The 20,765-nt window shown below is 39.7% G+C and overlaps 1 protein-coding gene and 1 non-coding gene across 2 annotated transcripts in view; one reads left to right on the top strand and one right to left on the bottom strand.

Moving 5' to 3' along the window:
- The window catches only part of LOC122809249, a 193,265-nt gene that overhangs the window by 14,248 nt on the left and 158,252 nt on the right, over positions 1 to 20,765 (bottom strand). Inside the window, exon 5 of the mRNA XM_044080575.1 lies at positions 10,684 to 10,818. Within this exon, the coding sequence (XP_043936510.1) occupies positions 10,684 to 10,818 (135 nt within the window). The remainder of the gene's footprint in view (positions 1 to 10,683; positions 10,819 to 20,765) is intronic.
- Positions 7,073 to 7,144, top strand: TRNAE-UUC. The gene has a single exon. It is a non-coding gene; the product is annotated as a tRNA-Glu (tRNA).

The following is a 20,765-nucleotide window of genomic DNA, read 5'->3' as shown; positions in this document are numbered from 1 at the left end:
AGAAAAGGAAGGGGGTTGGAGAATGTTGAGGAAGAATGAAAATGGATAACACAGATGCATCATTATGTTGCGTACATAACATTTATGTAATTTTGTCAATTTCATTCATTCTTCAACTGATGGAACAGAGTCCTCAGCTAGATGAACCTTGGGCAGTCCTCATGGAAGGATATTGTAGAGTACAGCAGAACCAAATGCTGCCCTATTTCTGGAAATTATGTCTAACTTGTAATGAGCAATAAAGGTATGAGCATTAGACCAAGTGGCAGCTACACAAATATCATCTATGGACACTCTTGTCAAAAGGCAGATGAAGTGGCAGCAAACCTCATGGAATATTCTTTGAGGGCTTAAGTAAAGAAACTTTTTCTTTATAAACAAATAATATACAATCAATCAACCATTTATCTAGGGTCACTTCAGACACTGCTTTACCCAATTTGTTCTTGGAGAAAGATACAAATAATTGGTCGGTTTTCCTAAAATCTCTGGTGCTACACAGATAAGTATGTATTTTCCTTTGAAAATTTCAGTCAGAAAGAACACAGGTAAATGGATGACGTGACTTTTGTTGGATTTGGAGGCCACCTTAGGTTTAAAAAAAAAAAAAAAAAAAAAAAAGATGGGTTCATGTGTAACGACACACTATCCTTATGAAAGGTCAAATGTGGAGATCTAGCAGAGAGGGCATGGAGTTCAGATACTCATCTAGCAGAAGTGACAGCGACCAGAACAATTATTTTCCAGGATATAAACTTAATCCTTCATCTAAGATTGACCTTAAAAGAAGACAGGGTGAGAACATGCAACAAAATAGTCAAATCCCAAGGTGGGTAGGATCTTTAAATGGGGGCCTGTGTAAAATAGGAACCGTTAAAGAAGGCCTTGCACGAGTTCAAAGAAGACAAAGAGGAATGATTCTCACCTGAATGAAAATTAGAAAAGGCCACTAAATGAGCTTTAATAGTAGAATAACTCACCCTTTTGTTAAAAACGGAAGCCAGAAAATTGAGAACTACTTAGACTGGGACAGAGAAGGGGTCCAGGTCTCTTTGAAGAACCTAAACTTAAAATCTTTTCCATTTACTTTTGTAAATTTTCCTAATAAAAAGTATCTGACAGGATAAAAGAACATGCTGGACTGGGAAGGAAAGCCTGGACTGTCTATCCATCACTGGAAAAGAAAAAAACATTTGGTCAACTTGAGGCCATTGATGTCTGGGTGTTTCATCCCTGCTGGATGAAAAAAAGGTCTGCTTTAGATTCAGTATCCAAGGTGGATGCAAAAGATGAGGCAATAGGAAGGGGAACCAAAAGGCACAATGAGGAGGACTGTACTTTTCAACTGGGACACGTTCTGTAGGAATTTGGGGAGAAGTGGTAATGCAGAGTAAGCATAAAGGAGACCAGAGGGCCAATCATGGACTACAGCATCTCTTGGTGACTCTCTCTCTCTCTGTGGTGGCACCAGGGCGAAGAACCTGCTGCACTTGTTGTTGAGGGAAGAAGCAAAAAGATCGCAGTATGGCTGGCCCCATTAATAGAACAGCCTTTCCACCAGCCTTTGATTGACAGACCACTCGAAAGGCATCAAAATGGGCCTGCTTAGTTTCTCTGCAGGCACATTGGTTCCCCCGATATGTGTGTTGACATAAGAAAACGAACAGAAAACATTGCCTGTTGTCACACTCTCATAGCCTCTCAACACAGTGGGTAAGATTTGGTTCCCCCTGTTTGTTGATTGTACCAAACTACAGATATATTATCTGTTTGTATACCAATCATCCTTGGGGGAGAACATATTGAAAAGCCTGGAAAACTAGTACGACTGCTCTCATTTCCAGGGCATTGATGTGCAAATTGGCCTATTCCAGTGACCAAGTACATTGGACTGTTCTTCACATGAAATGCCCTGCACCCCAATCTGGGAGGCGTCCATGGTGACTGTGGCTACTGGCTGTGGAAGAACAAAGGGATGGTCTTAATTTTTTTCTGAATGAATCCACATAATAAAATATTCTTTGCAAACTTCAGAAATTTTGACATGAGTACTCAAGGGATGCTGAAAAGCAGACCAGTGCACTGAAGCAGTCCATTGCAGGATCTGCACATGAAATCTAGCTAATGGAAATAGTAATTTCTGCTGCCATCGATCCTAAGACTGGCAACACTAGCTTTGCTGGAGGGTAAGAGCGAAAGATCATGTCCTGACTTGTAGTCTGAGGGTATGAACACTTGTTGGAAGAAGCGAGGCTACCTGAATGATAATGTCTTGATGAGCACTTATGAACACCAAACTCTATAGGTGTAAGATGTGATTTGATGTAGCTGACCATGATGCCCAGGTGATGACATAAATGGAACATGTAATCCCTTGCTTGAATAAGTAGATGTCTGGATGGGGTGGTTAGGAGCCAGTCTTCTAGGTATGGAAAAACACTGAATCTCAGCGGTCTCAGGTGAGCCACTACCACTACCATGCATTTGGTGAACACCCTGGAGGCTATGGTGAGGCCAAAGGGTAGTGCTCTGAACTGGTAATGACTGACTCACAGCCAGAAGTGCAGGTGTTTTCTGGAGTGCCTGTTCATTTTGATATGATAGTACGCATCCTGAAGATCTATTGAGCACATCCAATCATCTTTCACAGAAGAGGCAAAATGGACTGAACCATGACCATTCAGAACTTTGAATATTTTACATATTGGTTTAGTTTGTTGAGCTACAGACTGGTCTTAAATCCCCTGTCTTTTTTGGCACTAAAAAAGAATCTTGAGTAAGTTCCGGATCCTTGCTGGTCTGGGGGGACTTTTTTCTAGCAGCTTTACAATTTCAAAGGCTGATACTTCCCTCTGATTGGGTGGAAGATTGGGGAACTTTTTCATTTTTGTTGGCAAAATTTGGGAAAATTATATGAAATAACCTTTGAATATGATCTTCTGCACTCATGTGCCTTTTGTAATGGATGCCCAGGCTTCTGGGTACAGAGATAAGCACCACTCAACTGCTTCCAGAGTAGAGCAATCAGGCATCCCTTCAGGAGTGCTGGTACTGCTTATGGGAGAAGGTGCCTCTGAAGCCTTGGTTCTGCAGGCCACCTCTCCCATGATGGCAGTGTCTTCCCTTAGAGTTCCCACCTCTGCCCCAGGAAAAACTATCTCCTCCTGAGTTCTGGAACATTCCTTGAGACTTGCGAGCCCACATCTTTTTACCACCTCTTTGATTCTGGAAGAAGGACCACTGAGAGGTAGAAAAATGGATCCCAACTGCAGGCAGGGTCTTTCTGTCTTGCTGACTTCTGGAGAATGGTTTCTTAACTTTGGGAGCTGAACAAGGATGATCCAACAAAAGAAGCACTGATGAATGAAGACTTGAAGGGCTCCGCAAAATCTCACTGGCACACTCAGGCATGCCTCCTGACCATAATGCCTGAACCCACAGCCCTAGAAGTATCTTCGACTGCATGAGCGATCAGATTCATATATGCACTGGAAATAGACTGAAGGGTGGTCAGTTGTGAAAAAACTTTTTTCTGGTCCTCCAAAGACAAGGATCCTGAAAGAGATATGGAAAGCTCCCTGGTCACACTCCTTTGTAACCTATAGAAGTGTGCCAAATAATTCAACGACCAAACAGCAAAGGTCACCAAGTCATAAATGCTCTTGCCAAAAAGGCCCTGGACTCCCTATTATGGGGATGGACAGATGAGCTCTGTTCTGCAGGCTCTCTCTTAGTGGCTGCCATCACCACCATGGCATCTACAGGGAATCCCTTACTGTAGTGGATTCTATGTTTGGGTGGAGCTAAAAACGTATCTGGTCTCTTAGGTATGGGTTCCCTAGTATCCATCTCCTTTCATGCTCAATGTGAGATACGGTCTATTAACTCATTAGCCAGAGGGACCACCCAAAACGTAGCTGAGCCAGTCTCAAAAGCCTCCAGAAACACTGACTCCTCCTGTCTGTTTAAAAAGTTCCAGAATCTCTCCCAAGTAGGCATCGTAAGGTGTAGATCTGGGGGACTCCTCCCCTTCATCAAAGTCTGTGTCTTCAGTGATCGATTCTTGAGGAGAATCTAGGTGTCTCCTTTTGCAACTTCCTCTTCCTAGGGACCTCATCAGTGGGGTGGTCTGGTGAAGTATCGGGAGTGGGTGGGAAGTTCTGTGTTAGGACTCTTTGAAGGCTAGTAAGGGGCGGCTGTCCAGTGGAATAGACATGAGAGGCTCAAAGCTTAAATTCAATGGAGGAAGAAAGATGGAGTTAGAAGAGGGCGAGGACATCATCTCTCTGGGTAGAGAGAAAGCCCTGTCAACTACATCAAAAGCAGAAGGTCCAGGTGAAATGATAGCAGGTCACACAGATGCCAACACTATTTGCACTGAACTCAGAATACCCATAGACTCTTATCTTGAGGAGAGAATCAGAGCCATGCTGTCCAACACCAAGGCACCGTGAGGCAAAGATGGCCCCAACAGCTTCACAGTCAACACCACCCCCCGGAGCCGGCCATGACGCTATGGCTCCAAGAATCATCCTGCTCTGAAGAGATCGGAGCTAGGCAACTCAGGAGCAAGGTCGAGTGGAAGAAAGCTCTAACTTCAGATCCGACAAGGATATTCTGGAAGATCTTGTAACCGAGGGCTCCAAAACAACTGGTCAGATCAGGGAAGGATATATATATATATATATATATATATATATATATATATATATATATATACATATATATATACACACACACACAGGAAGGCTCATGGGTCTGATGGGTGCCGGAGCTGGAAATAACCCCATCTGGATCAGAGCGCTGAGACACTTCATCTTTCTAGCCACCTCTGCTTCAGATAAACTCCAGTAGGACCTAAGGGATGAAATTGTGCATGGTGGTCTGGAGTGCTTCCTCAGTGTCTTTTGCTAAAGAGGTAATGGAGCCGAAGAGATATTGGCTCAATGGAGAAATATGGATACTGAATAGGAGGAGATTTGGTGATAGGAGCTGTAGGATCAGAGGTTGATGTCGGATCTGGTTTCTTAGAAACTTTAGCTGGAGATTTGGGAATAGGAGCTGGATGAGTAGAACGAACAGGTGACCATTTCCTGGACTCCTTCTTCTTTAGAGTTGAGTTATGTCTCCCTTTATCAGGTTTTTTGGAGGGGATTTGAGCCCCAGCTGGTAAAGAGGAAGAAGATAAGCCTTTTAGCACTAACTTGTTTCTCCTGTTATTCAAAGGAAGGGATCTGAATCCTAAACAAGTGAAACAGTCAACTTCATGATGGGAAGCACTCAAAACAATAAACACACTCCTTGTGGGCATCAGAATTAGGAATTTTATGCCCACAGGATGTGCATTTCTTAAAGTCTGTAGGCTTGTCAGCTATATCAAAACCAAGTAGAATGACAAGAGATTATTTATGTATTTATTTATTTATTTATTTACTTACTTACAGACAGAGCAGGAGAAAAGAAAATACCAACTATGGTATTCCAGAAGTAACCTACAGACAGACAGCAAAAGAAAGAGAAAGAATACCAACTATGGTATTTAGAAGAATACCCTCACAAGGGTAGACAGGTCTAACTAGAAGAAAAAGAAAATGTCAATGTTATCAACAGTCCACACCTTAGGTAAAAGCAAAGGGAGGAAGGGAAAAAAGATATTAAAAAGAAAAAAAAAACATAAAGAAGGGGATAGAGATTCCTATTTAACAACCTTAGCTTGAGAGCAGAAAATCCATGTCCAAATAATATGGCGTCAAATGAGATTTGAGGTATAGCAGGATGGTGGGGCATTGTGGGTAAAAGGAGGAGCTAGTGAGTCTAGTGAAAGAGGCTGAGTCTGATCAGAGACCTGTCAGTTGAGGAATGAATGAAAATGACAACATCATATCTTCTGATATAACAAAAAAGTCTGTTTTTTTAAAGGAGGAATACTGCTTTTAGTCAGAAAATAAAATTAACTAATATTTATTTAAAAGGGCAACAATTTTTGTGTGGAGGGGTTCCCCAGTGGGGACTCATCTGCCATAAATGGACCTCTTAGTGTACTGCTGCTCCTGTAAAGCCCCAGAGATGCTTCTGCTCGAAGTGCTGGAGAAATCTTCACTATGAAATTATGAACCTGACTGCTGAGTTCCCTTTTTGGGGCTAGCCAATCAGCAGTCAAAGCAAAGGTATGCGGGGGGGGGGTGAAAAAGTTTTAAATTCTGCAACCATGTTCCACACAAGATATTACCTTAGTCTTTTCAAACAGTGTAGCAAATATGGGGGTTCAGCTAAAAGGTTAAACACATATTAGCAAAAATGTTTTAAATAAGTCATAGAATATCACAAAACTGAAAAAAAGGCTTCAAAGGGTAAACCATTTCAATAATTTTACAAAGGAACTCTGGGGATGCTGGTATGAGCCAGATACCTCATTACCTAAAACTTTAGTCTAAACAAATGGAACCCTTTAATCAGACATATATACTGCCTCATCTTTGCATAACTGTAGATCTAAACTATATAATGCAGTTTCAAGGACAATGGGGTAAATTAACACAGACAAATCATAAAATAATGAAAGGGGACCACTGGTGGTATTATCACAAATGTATACTGATTTTTAAACAGATACTTGGTTACATTATAAGGCAGAAAATGAATCACTGACAATCATATGCCTTATCCATGAAGACAGTTTAGCAAAATGTACATGGTATTTAAACTGTCATCCAATACCAACAGTGAATAAGGCAGAATTAAGGAAACCAGACATAGCAAAAAATAGCATTAATCATTGGAATAGCTATGCCTAGCGATTACAGTGATCTGTGCACTAAGACACATAAATTAAAAAATATCAAGATATTCAAGTAGAATCTACAGCAATGTAAAATAAAACAAAATACCCAGATGGTTGCAATAGTAGCAGGAGCAAAAGCAAAACAGCTAATAAAAAAAAAAATCAAGCATATTTAAATAAGTTGTTGATAGAGATAACTCCATATAAACTATAGGAGACAATTCTGGGTAAACTGCTGGTGCTCTTAAGAGCAGTCTTGAAAAACATCAACAACTGAAATAATGTAATATAGCATTGGTGGTATAGTGGTGAGCATAGCTGCCTTTCAAGCAGTTGACCCGGGTTCGATTCCCGGCCAATGCAAAAAATCTGTAAATTTAAGCATTTTTCTAAATCCTGCTGCAAAGACACACAGCATATTTTGGGAGGGTGGCCTAATGGTTAAGGTGTTTGCCTTACAAACGCAAGGTGCAGGGTTTGAATCTCACAAGGGATAATTGGCTAGGCTTAAAATGGCTCGCAAGGGCAGTTAGCCTAGTACTAACCTATGAACCTAATACTAATTTAATGAAATTTAATTGATCCCTGACTTAGAAATGAGGTAAATTCCTGTTAAGGCATTGGCAATCCTACTTGGAGAAATTAAAAAATGGAGAAATATGAGAGGTCAAACTTCTCACCTTTGACCATAGAAGAAGAGGTAAGGAAAGGTTGGGAGGAGTTAAGTGAATCTTGTACTTTTGCTTACTGAAAATGAGAAAAGGAAACTGAAGGGTTAAAATGAGGAAGTGGCCAAACTGTTCACCTTTAATAAAAGTAACAGTTCAGAGTAGGAAGATGGGCAGTTAAAACTAATAAAAAGAAGTATAAAGTGGATGGAAGAGTTAGTCAAATCTCTCACTTTTGACTGTTGTAAATATCCAAACAGAAGTAAATAAAATGAGCTACAAAAAAACGTAATAGCTGACTCTGATAAGGCTGACGAATTCTACACTGGGTGTGGTAAAATTCAGACTACACTCTACATGGGAGAGGGAAGCAGAATTAAAGCAAGCAGGCAAAATAGCTAGCTTACATAAAAGGGAGTGGGAGGAAACCTTGCAGTGGAAAGTTATTGGTTAACAGGCAAGAGGTGTGAAAGTGAGGTGATTAAAAGGAAAATAAATTAAAGGAAGAGTGGTGGGTTGGAATTGGGGTAGGGTAGTATACTGTAGCAGACAAAGCATGGAAAGTAGCAGGTAGCACCCGGTCTCACAGTCAAACAATCAGTGGACATCAACAAGAGACAAAATGCCAGAGTTCTGTCATACTTGAGAAAGTAAAGAGTATACAGCTAAGAAAACAGCTATATCACGTTCATAACACATTGGTGTAATTATCATTAAATTAAACAGAATACATTGTATTAGTCTGTCTAGAGTGACAGCAACAGGGCACCACAGAACACTGAAAATAACTAGACTGAACTGACAAGGAGCTGTTGAGGCATCAGCGGGTCTCTTATTATACCAGAGGGGCAAAGGAAGATGAGAGGGCAAAACAGAGTAGGGGAAGAGGAGAGGGGAGAGAGTATGGAAGCAACAAAATAAACACGAGCTAGAAATGAGAGACAGAAGGTACAAAAATACTTTGCATACTAGGAAATTCTACACTTGCTGAGTCAGGCAGTAAGATTTAATGGTCAGCATTTAGCAGCTATATATAGCACAGAAAAATCTAAAATATGAAGATGATTCTTAAGCAGATTAAAACCATTTAAGACATGGTAGAAAGATTAGACAATTTCAAAGGGTTTTGTAAAAGTTTTCAAGTTTTCCCCTGGCTAAAACTGTAATGCAAACAGAACAGGGCTTGAACTAGTTCTTGCACTGGCAGCAGAACCTTGGCTGGGAAGATTCAGATAATACCAAACACTTTAACATGGACCCTTACTAATTTCTAGTATAACTGTTTTTCTCCAGTCAAAACAGCAATGTGGAAAGAAGAGGGTTTTAATTAGCTTTTATATCAGTTGCAGAACAGCTATGGTTAAGTCAATCGAAGAAGCAAACCTTCCATGAAAATTCAGTTACCAATTTCTGGAACAATCTTCCCTTGGCCAAAATGGTAATGCAGATGGAAGACATTTCCTGACCAGAAGTGGGTCAGCTTTAGCTAAGCCAAAAGGGGGGAGGCAAACCTTCCAGCATGAATCCTACGTTATAGTGCTAGACAGAAGTGGAAAATGAGAATGTTACAGGAGATCCAGTGGCTTGTAATCCTCTCTGGCTCCTCTCTTGATTCTTGTATCCAGCTCTCTAACCACTCCTTGCACCTGGTGGCTTCTATGGCTATGACCCTTCAACAAATGAGATAGAGCACAAGCTTGTCACACCTATACAGTGTGTCAAGATAGTTAGTGTCATCACATGGAGCAGTGACACTGTGAGAGGCACCAAAACAAAAGAGGCAGCTCTGTGTGGGTCCTGGCTTGTAACATGATGATTACAGGAAAACTAAGTTGGACTAGTCTTTTTAAGAAAGAACATGGGAACATTCTAATGAAGCATTTTAGATGATATCTAAACTATGTAAAACACTAGAAAGAATGGAGAATTACTAGATCACATATCATGGGAGGATGGATGGGTTTTTCAGCAAAGGCTACAGCCCACAATGGGCAATGGAGCTCCATCTCTGCTGCAAGTAATGGGGATATAAACCAGCAGGTTGCCCTCAGCTTGCCTGAATTGACATCAATGCACACTGAATGCAGAGCAGGGACATTAGGTAGAGCATAACAAAAAAATGCTCAAATTGCCTATGAGCGGTGGTATGTTTCAGCAGAAATCTTGCTCCAGCATATAATATGGCTATGAAACACTAGAAATACACATATTGTTTGTATATATATGTGTATATATATATATATATATATATATATATATATATATATATACATACATACATACATACACACACACACACACACACACACACACACACACACACACACACACACACAGAGAGAGAGAGAGACGGAAAAGACAGACAGGCGCACACACAAAACACATATAACAAATTAACAGGGGACACAGTCAAAGCCATTGGATCAAAAATATTAAGCCTCAACCCATTAAAAAAGAAATAACAGAATAATAATATTTTAATGGAGGGATCTTATCTTCAATATGTAAATATGCTTACTTGAATACTGTATAACAGAAAGGAATAACGTGAAACTTTCTTATTCCAACTATATTGCAATGTCACTATATTGATACATGTAGTATTATACATACAGCTTGTAAATCAAAGTTCAATAAACGTCTATGCATTCTTCGACAGAATGGTGTTTTTTTGTGTGTGTGTGTGTGTGTGTGTGTGTGTGTGTGTGTGTGTACAGATTGATAGATATGTAAACAGATCAGCATGGGGTTATGGCCATTAAGGTTTTGGAAGGTCACCAGGTCATAAGCTTGCCAAGTGAGCCTATGGAGCAGCTAGCTACCTCTGCAACTTGAACAGATACTTAACTAAATGGTCAGAGCAAAGTCCATACATACACTTATTTCTCTGCATCCACAACACTATCAGGTTTTAGAACTTGCTCATATAAGCTTATTTAGCTAACTGCAACTAGCTAACTCATTAAGGAGAACACAATGCTTTAATGTGGGGCAACATTATTTTCAGATATGCAAATGGATATCAGCAAAGGCAAGGGTACAGCATGGTGACAGCCTATGAAATGATACTTCAGATTCAAAATTATAAACAGATCCTGACTTCAGAACTTACTTTGGGCTAAGTTGATTGCATGGTGTCTGGACATCTAAATGTGCTCCTTTAGCAGAAAAGTTAAGTACCAGTAAAATAAAAAATACTGTAAAAGAAGCAAGCCTTAAATGTCTCCTACTTACCAACAAGGGTGATTTTTGATGTCTCTTGCTGATGAGACTCCTTCCTCACTTGCTGAGCAATGATACCATCAAGGACAAGAGGTTCCTGAGCCTTCTCAAACAGTGATAACAAATGTTCCTTTGGAATTTGGTAACCTGTGCATTGATGTAAGACATGCATTATTATTTTGGTATTACAAACTTGACATTATTTTTGTTTTTCAAGAATTAAAAAAAAAAGTGGTATCAGCCAAATCCCCTTCAGCTATTGTAATTTTGCATGATATTTCAGAGAGTGAATGATGAATTATTCTTTTACAGGCTATGCACAAAATATCATGGGGATTTTATTGTTATGACTGGGATATCTTGCATGATGTACACTTTAAAGTTACTTGACATTTCCACTATTAATGCACATACACAAATGGTGCTCATATTCAGTTCAGTACATATTCTTAAGCATGACAGAAAGCATCACAGCATAGTGATTTCAGCCCTGAACATGGGTTACAGTTTGTGTAGTCTGTGTGTTTTTTCCCCCTCAGGAACTCTGGTTTCCTTATGTCCCACAGGAGCATGTCAGCTGACGGACTACTTTAAAAAAAAGCTGTCTGTACACACTGCATGCATGTATTTTTGCCCTTGTGGCCTGGTTTGTGGGTGAAAATGGCCCACAAAAGATCAATGTATTTATCATGAAAATGAATGAAATATTTAAAAAGTGTTCAAAATGTATGTTATAAAGCCTCATCATCTTTTCCTCTCATGATCTTACTTTTCACAACATCATGAAACTTTCTACATTATTTTATTACTATTATTTTTTTATTACATTGCTATTCAAAAATAAGCACACTGATTGGACAGACCAACCAGTGTGCCTGCTGTAGACTGAGCATATACCAATAGAAAAAAGTTTATTCACTGAAATATTATACAGCGGCCATTCATTTCTACTATAATATGCTATGGAGGGACAGTGCAAAACAGAAGAAAAATCAGGTATATTATCAAAAATAAAGGCACAGAAATGTACCAGAGTTTTCTTTCTTTCTTTTTTTTTTTGGCACTGTCCTACTTTAAAACTCTCCAGATTCTCATACCTCTCAACTGTTATAATTTTTGCAGAATATCCAGATTTTTACCTCATAAAACAGCAACAGAGGTTCTCCTTCCTCCATTGCTACCCTTCAACCCCCCCCCCAAAAAAAAATAAGCAGCATTGGAGATTATAGCAATAACCCACGCCTGGGTGTGGGTAATGTTGGATTTAACCATGGTTGGTGTGGTTTGGTCACGAGGGCGAAGCCCGAGTGGCCAAACAAAGCCAGCCGTGGGTAAATCCAGCATTACTCACACCCAGAACTGGGTTATTGCTATTATACAATGACATTATTTAAGGAAAACAATAATTACTTTTCTTAAATAATGGCATTGTATAATGCCTCCTTGCTGCCCTTCCGCAGCTGTCTGATATTCTGCGGCAGTTCTGATGTACTGCGCATGCGTATGCCTATGCAGTACATCAGAGCTGTGGGCAAAAGCAATGGAGAAAGCAAGATCTCTGTTGCTTTTTACAAACTGTTTTGCTATGTTAAATGGGTTTAACATAGCGAGACAGCTTTAAAAAAAGCAATGGAGAATCTCCGTTGCTTTTTTTAAAGCTGTCTCGCTATGTTAAACTCGTTTAACATAGTGAGACAGTGTGAAGCAACGGAGATCTTGCGTTCTCCGTTGCTGTAAAAAAAAGAGTTATAGTAATGGGAAAAAGTCCGGGCGACCAGACCTTTTTCCATTACTATAACTGATTTACAACGTGCACGCTGACCAATCAGCGTGCACGTTTTTGAACATTAATAGGGGTCATTATATAATCTCTTTTCTCTGTTGCTTGTCTTCAAACAGCAGTGATGTACCATGCATGCATGGGAACGTGAGCTCCATACGCATGCGTGCAGTACATCAGAAGCTGTTGAAGAATAAGGAAACTACGTGAAGAACACTACAATGCCATTATACATTGAATCTTAAATATTATTGTATAACAGCAATAACCCACAAATGGATGTGGGTACATCAGGATTTACTCACGGCTGCCTTAGTTTAATCACTCGGGTTTCGTCCGCGTGATCAAACCATGCCAACTGTGGGTAACTCCTGATACATACCCACACCCACTTGTGAGTTATTGCTTAATTATAATATGCCATTACACAAGATACCTCATTTGTGTACGTTTTAAGAAAATATGGAAATTTTACATATACTGACACAAATAACAGGTATGTGAGTACTCATATCAAATGACCTTTGAGAGGGTCACTATGATGTGCCTGATAATGGGGTACACCCTTGATTTGTGGAATCATGTGGCTTCTTCAAACATTTCTTGAATTTGCATACTGATGGGGTATGTCCGCTTTGGGTCATACACAGTGTCTGTGTGCAGAACTCAAGGGGGGGGGGTGCACATCTCTATCTTCAATAATACCTAATCCATTTTCAAATAGTATTCAACATGCAAAAATACACAAAAAAAAATACAAGGATATACATTTACAAACTTGGGTTGCCTAACTGAAAGACTTCAGTGTAACTCAAGGTAAAAGTAGGAATCCAACAAAAAAGAGATGGGCAAAATCTGGGCCATCTCAGAGGTCAAATGATAGGGTGAGTACTCACATATCTAGTACCTCTTATTTCATGAGGCCATATGCAACAGGTTAATACTTGGGAGGAATCTCTGTCAGTAACCCCACAATGCCTAAAGTGGCATAAGAAACTTGACAGGCAGAAGAAAACTTCATGATAAAATGTTGTCTCAAAGGATGCTCTGTTTCTGGAGTGGATATGCAAATTACAGTACCTGGTGAAAGAGTGCAGTGATAACCTAGTGACCATAGTGCACACGTCAGCCTTGAGCACCTTCTTGAAACAAGCGCTAAAAGTGTTTACCCCTCCTCCAGTGTAATGCTGATTAATTGCATTGGTCAGCAGTCTGAACTTCTAGCTTATTTACTTTCTGATGGGCAGTGGATTTATACCGAGGCGGGTTTGGGGAGAAAAGTTCCTTTACCTTCAGGCATCTTCTGACATAGCAATGGCATTAGTAAGATATTTAACTAAAGCACACACTTCAAGTACAGCTGATCAGGTTTCCATCTGAATAATTAAACATGCACACAAATTAAGGTACAGCCATTTAAATGTGGCATTGGCTATTAGGCAAACATTATACTATCAGCTACCAACTTCTACATATTTGTGATGTACCTCTGAGAAATTCAAAACTTTACATTCATCATCTACACAATTAATTATGCAGCATATTAAGTTATAATGCAAAAATATAAAATGAGCTATGAAGTGTATTAGCATACCTAAACAACACTTCTTTCTTTTAGCACCGAGGAATGTTAGACCACAAGATTCAGTCAATGTCACGGTTGCTTGCTGCAACTGATCCTTGAAATGGGTAACTAGGATTATTTTATCTGAAAAGATGATGCAGCATGCAAACCACTTGGAAAGCATCTGCTTAGTCCTGAATGCACCCTTTATTTCAGGAGGAAAGGAAATGAAGTGTCTGTCTGTCTTTGTCAGACTGTACATTTTTGAGAGACTCAAAGGTATGGAGATCTTGCACTCCCTGCTTTGAGTGTCTAGGAAAAATACAAGGAAATGTGTGGACTGGCTAACAGAACATTCAGACAAAAATTCTGAGAAATAGTAAGGATTCATCCTGACAAATAACTGGTCCTAGTGAAAGGTTAATAGTGCACCTTCTGGAAGAGTCTGCAGTTCCAAAATGCAGCAGGTAAAGATGATGGCCATCTAAAGGGGTATCATGGAAAACAACTTATCTTTCACTAAAATCAGTCAGTTCAAACAGCAGCAGTTACAATGTAGCAGTTACAACATTCATATTAGGGATGGAGACGGGTTCGTTAGAAAGGACACAAGGTGAAGAATTTTCCTTAAACTCTGCAATGCCAGGAGGCAGTGAATTATAGGTTTATCTGTCACCAAATGAAAGAAGAAGAAAGCCTGAAGCATAAACCCTTATGGGGAATAAGACTAAGGTTCAAGTGTGAGATATGCCTGACATAAGAGACAGATCTGCAGAATTATCAGCTGGGGATGTGATGGCAATTCTGAGGTTGCCTAATAACATCATTGTTAGAAATCTCTGAAGGAATGCCTTGCAATGGGATCACCATTACATGAAAAAAACGGAGGCAAAAACATTAATTTTCTTTCAAAGTGTTTCCAAAGTGCTGAAGGATTTAGTTCTCCAAATGGGGTTGATTTTTAAGGGATCATGGCTCATAAGGTTAGAATATGGGCTCTTTGAAGATTCCAGGGATAATAAAAATGTACCTGGTCCTTATGACTGAGACTTTCATACACAGTGTATACAAACGGCAAAAGAACAACAACCAGTCTACTGAGTCCGTATCACCATCACAGTTAGCTCTTCTGCAGCTGGCACCCCCTTTCCATTGTCCTATACTTTCCTCATCCATCCCATCAAGAACTGATGCTATACCACTGACTAAGCTCATGCTCCATGGTCCAAACATCTCTCCTTGAACTAGTATGTCCTTAATTTAAGTTTTAGGCTTATCCTTTCAAGCTACCACCTATGTCTTTTCTCCATCTGTACTTGCTGTTTAACTAACACATCCCACTTACTCTCCATCAAAAAACAGCAGTACACTATATCATTCCTTCCCTTGTTCAACCTCTTAATATACACGTGCAAATCTTTCTACATTTTTGCTCACAGCCCAGTCTCTGTTGCACTGTCACAATTTCACATTGTTAGCATGCTATGTGTGTATATACCTCAAAATTACACATCCATAATGCTCCATCTTTTAAATGTGGTTCTGTGTAATAATATCACAGACTTGATGGCCTGGCATCAGTTCTGCTCAGATGGTAAAACTATCTTATGCTAACTCCTCTCTTACCCATACTGCAGTGTTCCTCACTGCCCCTACCCCCAATTCTCAAGCATCAAAACTGGCATCATGTTAGCAAAATATTATGCAAAAGGCAGACACATGAATACTTACAACAAGAACAGGGGCAACAGGGAGGGTTATTTACATGTTTATAAGTAGTTACTAATCACGCTGCCCAAGAGACCATTAAGGAGCCTAGCCCAATTTCCAAATTGTCTCAGACTATTGTCTGGTTAAATGACTTGCTCAGACAAAAAGAGGCTCAGGGATTCAGTCCCCGGTACAGGCAGCAACTCATAGCTTTAATCCTCTGAGCTAACTGCTAGTTTACTCTCCTAATGAACCTCTCCTAAAAGACCTAGTATTACAGGAAGTAGCTATATCTTTCACATCTGATCCAAAAAAGGCACATATGTAGTCCATAGCTAATTCACACAGTTTGTCTCCTTATGGAAATATACCCTCGATAACAGCAGCCCAAAAGAAAGACCAAGATCTAGATATCAGGTCTAGTCTACAATGTTTTGCAAACATGTTCAAGTAGCTAAGAAAAAGCACTGAAAAATAAAAAAAATCGAGTCACCAAGGCAGTAAAGTTGTAGCAAACACTTTAATACAGCACCAACAGACTGAGCGCTTTCGCCATAAAATTCAAATGGCTTCTTCTGAGTTTATTTTTCAGTGTTTTTTCTTAGTTTATTAGCCTTAGGGCTGTTGTGTCATTTTTATGTTCAAGAAGCTGTCTGACAGGTTTCATAAATGGAAGTACTGATAAAGAAAATTGGACAAGTACACAGCTCTAGCCGCGTGGGCTTCTGGCAAAGCGTGTAACTGCCATACTTAACAGAACAGTAACAGATGCAGCTGGAAAGACAGAGCCCAGTCACTTTTGACCCTACCATCACATGGGAAAGCACACAGATAGCTAATTATCCTCATATGTAGACTGCCAGCTGTTAAAATATATGAGCTGCCTTTGAACATCCATTCAGTAGAACATTCCTTGATTCACATAACTTGGGGAGAATACAGAAAGGTAAATGATCTTGTTTAAACTGATTTCTGTAACCACTTTAGGCAAAAAAAAAAAAAAAAAAACTACTATCGAGGAGGAAAGGCTACAAACACAGTCTGAGCAGACTAGAACTTTTGATTCGGGAATTCTTCTGACCGAAGTGACAAACACCGATAATAACTTCCAGGAGAAATATTTTAGGTCTACTGTAGAAGGTGGTACAAAAGGTGGAAAAGTAAGCTTTTCTAGCACATTGTTGTACTCCATGAATGTAACACATATTATATATATTTACTGTGATGTTTTCAGTAAGTGCCAACACCTATACTGCTGTATCTATGTTTTTAATTCAGTTTATAGGTTATGGTGTGATTACGTTGAAAGCTTTCTGCCAGGCATCTGTTGAAAATCAGTCCTGATCATTCAGACCATCCTAGTAGTCAAAACAAAATTAATCAAATTAATTAGAAAAAAAATCTTAATAATTGATGTCTCAGCAATTTTAAAACACAATCACCAAACATACTCATAAAAAGAAAACAAGAGATTACAAGAGTCATTGATTTTTTTGGGAGAAAATTTGAGCAAAAATCAGACAATTATACAGCATTTCCCATACAAACATACATATTTGCATACTCCAAATGTTATCTCAACAGTTTCTTATACACTGCAAGGATAACACCAGTATCTTTGTAATCAATTATTTCTGTTAGGCACTCTAGCATCTCACAGACCTTTTGATACTGCTGTTTCACATCATATGGCATGAATCATAACTTTCTCCTCCTATTTCTTGCGCAAGGACAGCCTACAAAGACTGTTTATATTCCACAACCCTCCTAAACTTCCTAAGTCCACTTTTTTTTTAATACATTAAATGCAGGTTGCCATGTATCTGCTCACAATGTAAGCTAATTCAGGCTTCTCTGGGGAATATTTCCTCCCAACGTAAGCTTATTTGCTTGCTATTTCCATGTAAAATATCAAAGCAATAAAAAAGACAGGTCCCATAGTTGAAATCTGTGGCGCTCCACTGTTTCTAAATGCTCTTCTGTCAGTTACTGTCTAAAAATCCTTTGTTTTCCATCAAACACCCAGTTTTAATCCACTTTACCACATGCATCTTACATCCAAACTCTAATTTTCTATAAATTTCCTATGAACACAAAAGCCTTATGGAATTCCAGACATGACACATTCACAAGTTTATGCTTGCCTTTCGTAGTGGTGACCCCAACAGAGACATGAACAACTTGTTAAGACTTCTGTTGTATGACACTATGCTGATGATTATCAGCCAAAGAATTAAGCTCTAAGGACTTCGACTAGCATGGCAAACAGGATTTTCCCAATGAACTTTCAAGAAAGTGAAGCTAAGATTGCCCAACTCTTTCTTAGATCTAGTTTAATGCAAGAAAACCACTGCTGCCAAACTAAAGTCTTGTCAGACAACTTTAGTACTAAAGAAAAACTGTACAATTCTGCCAGTTGTTCTCCAATCACCACACTTCTAACAGATGGGGAAAAGTCTCATCCAAACCATGTACCCGCCTTCCAGAATACCTCTTCTGCTTTATTTCTTTGCTAGTCACTTTGCCATCTGTCAGTCTGTTTTATTAATAGCTGTTCTACTTTCCCATGTTGGTTGCTGTACCTGCATAAATACACAAATGAAAAACTTGTTCTGTACTTCTGCCAAAATTTGCATCCTTTCTGAACTTCTTTCCCATCTTTTCAAGGAAGGAATCCATCAGTTCTTCCAATATTCTTTATTACTAACTTGCTAATTCCTTTAGCAGGGTGACCATTTTACAGGTTTGTGTCTAATCCTGTATACCACTATAGGCTATTTTAGTTATTAAAAAAAAAAAAGTTATGTACTTACCATAACGTTCTATGTCTGTTGTCCATCTCGCCTTCATTCTGTACTGGTTGGGTTTGGAACCAATCCTAGGTTCTGACTCGTCCTTTTACAAAAGCCCGAGGTCTTAGCTCGTGGCTTACACTCTATCCCGTGATGCCCTAGGGAATTCCCCAGATCCTGTCTGCTGGTATAGTAATATAAGCATATAAAAATGTACTACTTTACAAGCCAAGAAGAGGGTCAGAAAATATTAGTCACCAAATAAATTCTCTCGGTCCTCCAGGAGCTAAGGGCTGGGGAAAGGAGGGTGAGATGTAAGAATGAAGGCAAGATGGACAACACACATGGAATGTTATGGTGAGTACATAACTTTTTTATTTGATGTTGTTCTATCTCACCTTCATTTTGTACTGGATGGGACAGCGTCCCTAGCACCATCTTTCTCAGGTGACTCAAGGGGGAATATTCTTCAGAACATTGGACCCAAAAGAGGCCCTGTCCCTGGAGGACAAATCAACTTTGTAATGAGTAATAAAGGTATGAGGTCTTGCCCATGTTGCTGCAGCAAAAATGGTATCAATTGGCAGTTTAGCTCGAAAGGCAGAAGAGGTAGAAATAGCTCTGGTAGAATGACCTCTTACTTTATCAGGAAGTTGTTTGTTCTGGGATTTGTAGGTGAATGTAATACAACCTGACAGCCATCTGGAGAGAGTGGTCTTAGTAACTGGAGCACCTTTTTTACAGTTTGAGAAGGACACAGACAATTGGTCAGTCTTTCTAAAGTCCTTTGTTCTATGCAAGTAAAAACGTAAATGCCTGAGTACATCTAGATATATTCTGCCTTATTGTCATAATTAGGGAAGAAGACTGGTAAGTCTATGGATTGGTTTACGTTTCATTCTGAGCATACTTTTGGTAGAAAGGACGGATTTGTATGAAGTGACACTCTGTCCTTTTCGAACAGTATACATGGGGCTTTGATAGACAATGCTTGTAACTCCGAAACTCTTCTAGCTGAAGTGATAGCTATTAAGAAAATTGTCTTCCTGGTTAAGAATTTCATGTCACAGGATGATGCAGGCTCAAAGGGGGAAAGAATCATACAGGATAACACAAAATATAGGTTCCATGATGCTAGAGGTGGTTTAATGGGGGGGGGGGTCTTAACAGAATGGTACCCCTCAAGAAGGCTCTGCAAAATCTGTGGGACATAACATTTGGTCCTGCTTCGCCTAAATGGAAATTAGAGATTGCCGCTAATTGAACTTGAATAGTAGCTGCAACTGCCCCGTCATGAAATAGCTATGCTAAGAACTCCAGTGTGGAAGATATAAGTGCAGAGAAAGGGCCAATATGTTTGTTCAAGGCCCGGGAGGAAAATCTTTTCCATTTGCTGATACACAATTTTCTCATAGAAGCTTTAAGAGAATTGCCCTGCTGAGTTAGTCTGCTATCACGTTGGATTTCCCCAGGATGTGCGTGGCTGTCAGAAAGCATTTGAAAGAGGTCACCCACTGCCATACTCTCAGGTCTTCTCGGCAAAGGGGATAAGATCTGATTCCTCCTTGTTTGTTTATATACTACATGACCTACATATTGTCCATTTGTATTGCAATCGTTCCTAGTGGAAGAGAGTCTTGGAATGCTTGCAACGCTAACAGCACCACTCTCATCTCTAGGACACTGATATGCAAGTGGACCTCGTGATTCTACCAAGTGCCTTGGACTATCCTTCCCTGATAATGCCCCCCCACCCTATCTGGGAAGAGCCGGTTGTCACTGTGGCTGAAGGCTGTGGAAGAACAAAGGGTCGCCCTAAAGTCACGTGAGTGGAGTGAAGCCACCAACAAAGGTCTTTCCTGCAAGATTCTGTTATAATGACTTGGTGAGACATGGACAGTTCCTGCATGGACCACTGAGTGAATAGCAGCCACTGAAGAATTCTTATATGTAGCCACGCTACTGGACTTAAGTTTACTGCTGCTGCCATGATACCTAGCACTTTTAGAACTGTTCTTGCTTGAACTTTCCTCTTGCATAGAAGGATTAAGACCCGACGTCGAAGGGCGTGAACTCTTTCTGGGGGAACTTTACTATCATTTTTGTGGTGTCTAGATCTGCTCCTATAAAAACAATATGCTGAGATGGGAATAAGGCAGATTTTTCGTAACTTATTGTGATCCCTAAACGGGAGCAGAGTTTCAATGTGGTGTGTCTTGCTTTTTATTAGTAGATGCTCTGTGGTGGT

This window comes from Protopterus annectens, chromosome 8.part0 (assembly GCF_019279795.1).
Source record: "Protopterus annectens isolate FY-2018-M chromosome 8.part0, PAN1.0, whole genome shotgun sequence".
In the NCBI taxonomy this organism is placed as follows: domain Eukaryota; kingdom Metazoa; phylum Chordata; order Ceratodontiformes; family Protopteridae; genus Protopterus; species Protopterus annectens.
The sequence above is the reverse complement of the archived record's forward strand: the minus strand, read 5'-3'. Positions and strand labels throughout refer to the sequence as shown.